The sequence below is a fragment of the Callospermophilus lateralis genome, chromosome 5 (genome assembly GCF_048772815.1).
Source record: "Callospermophilus lateralis isolate mCalLat2 chromosome 5, mCalLat2.hap1, whole genome shotgun sequence".
Classification (NCBI taxonomy): domain Eukaryota; kingdom Metazoa; phylum Chordata; class Mammalia; order Rodentia; family Sciuridae; genus Callospermophilus; species Callospermophilus lateralis.
This window is the reverse complement of record NC_135309.1, coordinates 157,824,589-157,828,603: the sequence shown is the minus strand read 5'-3', so window position 1 is coordinate 157,828,603 and position 4,015 is coordinate 157,824,589. Positions and strand designations below refer to the sequence as shown.

The 4,015-nt window shown below is 42.8% G+C and overlaps 1 protein-coding gene across 1 annotated transcript; it reads right to left on the bottom strand.

Annotated features, from left to right (window-relative positions):
- Positions 1-349: 349 nt before the first annotated feature.
- On the bottom strand, positions 350-1,240 carry Tas2r1 (taste 2 receptor member 1). The gene has a single exon (XM_076856222.2). It carries the CDS (start codon positions 1,238-1,240, stop codon positions 350-352), a length of 891 nt encoding a protein of 296 aa, XP_076712337.2.
- Positions 1,241-4,015: the final 2,775 nt, after the last annotated feature.

Here is a 4,015-nt window from a genome sequence, read left to right as displayed (position 1 = left end):
GCTTTCCTTTTTCATTAAACGTTTTATTTCGAGAAAATTGAAGATTTTCATGCACTTGTAAGAAAGCCTATAGGAAGATCCCTGTATTATGTTCCCAGTTTTCTCAATGGTAACATCTTGCAAGATGATGGATATTGACATGGATGTAATCTCTTGACATGTGTCATGCTTTTGAAATCAATTTAACTCTGTGAAAAAGTAGCAAAGCTATAAACATCCCTAAGGTTAAGCAAACAATCTTGAGATGTCATGTTATATATTTATGTACAGGATGCTTTGTTGGCTGGGCAAAGAACAGCAGGTGCTAATAAGTCACTGAATCCTGGCTGTTTTGAAGTGACCCAATTCCTCATTGGCAGCACTTACCATGGAGGAGGAACATTTTTACGTTTTGTTTCATTTTAGCATTTCCTAAAATTAAGATGATAGAGTGTCCAGCAGGATATGCACCAGCAATCATCATGCAGAGCCGAAAGGGGAAGCTTCCAAACTGGAAAATTTGAACACAGAACAAAATAGTCATTGCATAGTGGGAGAAGTAGAGGATTAGGAATGACAGGATGGAGAGCAGTGCGTTGACTTGGGGATTCCTGCAGGGGTCCCTGGTGCCCATGGTTCTCATCTGCTGAGTGTGTCTCCCCAGGGAGAAAACCAAGAGTAGAACTGCAACGAGGAAGATAAGTAAAGGTGGTATGAGTCCCGCAAGGAAAATGTAAAGTGAATCAGGAGGTGGGTCTTCAGTTTTAGTCCTATTTTTGGAGAAATAGCTCATTATGACTCCTTTGTAAAATGGCCACATGTATTTGCTTTGGAGGCCAGAAGTAATCAATGAGTAGAGCAGAGACCCCAGGATCAGCCAGGGCACCAACTTGGATATCCTCATCTTTAGCCAGAAGAATATCGGGTGTGGAATGGTGGCGATCTTGGCACAGTAGAAAACGCCAAGCCACGTGGCAAACCAAAGTCCCAGTTCATTTACAAACATGAGAATTAGAAAATTCTCAGTAAACATATACACTTTCACCAAGGAGAGAGCAACCAGATGGACGTTAAAGATGAGCACCTGCATACAGATCCTAGTCGTCGCCAGGCAGGAGAGGAGCAGATCCAGGGAAGCCAGTCTTCTCTGCCTGACCAAGGTGATGCTGTTCACCACCAGGATGATGCCATTTGCAAAGACCCCAGTGAGGGACTGCATCACTGCCCAGAGAAGAAATATGATGAATTGAGCCTCTAGCATTTTGAGAAGAGAAAAATTAGTTATTTTTTAAAAGGATGTATAGATTTCAGACAGTGCCAACTATTCACGCTTTCCAGTTTTCTTTCAGCTCCATCAGGACCCCTGTAGAAGGCAGTGGAGTAGGAAGGGGTGTGCATTTGTTTATATTGCCACTTTCTCAATTTAGTTCTGAGACAGTCAAATAAGAAAGAGATACTCTGGCAACAATTTGCTTCTTAGTGACGGCTTTTGCATTTTCTATGTCTACTTAGCTTTCAAAGTCATCACAAGCAAATAGTGGAATCAGACACCTTTAGATCTGCTAGGAAACCAACCCTAGGTACTCAGTCCTCACTCTATCATGAGGGACTAATTGTGGCTACAGATGTGGCTCTACCCAAGGTTATTGAGGCATTCTTCAAAAACCAATTTTTGAAAAGTTATCCCTTCTGCTATAATGAAGTCCTACAACCAGCAATATAAGACGGCTAACCTAAGTAGCAACACTCCAATCTTCAAAGATTGAACAATTAAGGACAATCCCAAATTTAATCTTTTATATGATAAAATGCAGATGATAAGTCACAAAATGTCATAAAATACAAAAGTAAGATAATTAGGCTAATATATATGTACAGACATTGGGTCAAAAACCTAAAGGAAGGTGAGGTGTGATAAAGGGGCTCACTCAACACCTCTCATACCAGCATCATTTGTAGGATAATTCAAGTGTTGAAATCTTGTCCCTGCTGTTTTTCCAAAATGATGAGAATTGTATGACTTGAGCTGATAGTTCTAGAGGAGAGATAAAGACAAAATAGCACATGATTCAATTTGTGGCTCTAACTGTCTGGCAGACTATGGGAAAATTAAATTAGCATTTATTAACATGCATACTGTTCACTTCATATCACACCAGATGCCTCACCTCAGTCCCGCTGATGCTTCTTGGTTGGGGTGCTCTCTGTGCTACGTAGGATGTCTCCCTCCTCCCCAGCCTCTCCGCACTGGATGCCACAGATACACCCTGTTCCTCAGCTGTGGCAGCCAAATATTTCCAGACACTGCCAAATATCCTGAGTCACAGTCACTCCTGGTGGAGAAGCAATGCACCAGCCCAGGTGGGTGGAATGCAGCTGTCTTGAAGGCATTCTGAGACAAGGTACCGTGAGCCACAGTGGGGTGGGAAATAGCACTGAGCTGGTTCTTCAGACAATCCGCCACCACAGCAGGGGTCAATTCATAAACACTGGGGAATTAGCTCTTCCAGCCTAGCACTAGATCCAAACACACCCCACAGACCCATGATGAGGCACATGTGCCTATGAAAATGTTTTAAGTATTGTTTGGAGGGGTCAGAAAAAAAACATTCTTGATGAACCTTCAATTCCACAGAAGACAGGAAGGGAAGCCGTATGGAAATAATTAGGGGGCAAGAGTAAATCTTTGGGAAATTTTATCATTCTTTGAATTTGCAACGTCTGTAATGTGCAGGACTTTACTTATTCTTGTCACAACTTCAGCAAGATGGTGAGAGCCAGCAGGAGCATCAAGCAGGCGCTGAGGGAGGCAGCTCCCAGTGGACACCGTCAAGAGAGATCCAAGTTCAAGCTTGGCAACAAGATGAGCCTTGTCTTCTCTCTCCAGTGGAAAGAAGGAAGTATCAGAACCTCTATCCTAAATATGTTACATTTTGCAGACTGGAAAGGCTAAAATGTAAGGGCATCCACCTATGAAATTAGGATGCCAAGAACTCTCAGAAGGGCAGTTAGCTGTCCTTCCCCAGATTCTCATCAGACCCTCATTATAACTGTTACTTCAAGTGCAAAAACCGGTTATCTGTTTCTGTGTGTGGTGAAATGCAGCCCTAAGAGGGCTGATCCCAACCTTCCCTGCATCCTTAGCATTTATTCATTCATTTGGTGTTTGGCATATGCTGGGTTTGTTAACTAGAACAAAACCCAGATTTTGTACCAGAGGAAGAGAAATTAAGTAGCATAAAGTCAACTTGAAAAAGAGTCTTTGTTTTCCACCTCCCTGTTCCTAGACATCCAGGGTTGTGACACCAGCATTGTGCCCGTCCCTATTTGCTCCAATATTGCCAAGACACTGCTGGCATGGGCCCTGGGGTGCTGCAGCATGGTCTGAGCTCTTCAGTGTTGCAGAAGGGATCACTACTGGGGGAAAGGAGAAAAAATCACAAGTTCCCTCCCGAGTCTAAAAAAACAATATAGTCTTTCGACACTGACAGAAAAAGAGAAGATAATGCATGGTTCACCAAAGACTTAAAGCAACAACTATGTCCAATTCTATTTAAAACATGCTTTTTCATAATCCGCTTGAATCAAATGTATGAAATATGATATGTCAAGAACTTTGTAATGTTTTGAACAACTAATAATAAAAAATAAATAAAAAAATAAAATAAAACATGCTTTTTTAAATCTTTTGAATCCCAGTGTCTTGAGGGCCGTTTGATTACCCTCCCTTCCACCCCGATGGTCTGCCCTGCCTCAGGCCCAGAGCCATGGAGGAGGCTGACCCTGGACTGAAACCTCCGAAACCATGAGCCAAAATCCATCCTTCCTCCTCTAAGTTGTTTTCACAGTTGTTTGTCACAGTGACAGAAAGCTGACTAAGACAGTGTTTATGGACTGGAGTGCCACATTGGTGGGATTGCTAAGTGAATGTCCAGTTCACCCCTGGGAGCGGCCCTCAGTCCTGGGGTGGCATCTACAAGGACGAGTTCTTCCTTCCCCTTCAGATGCCATCCACCAATCTAAGTTGTTGAGGACA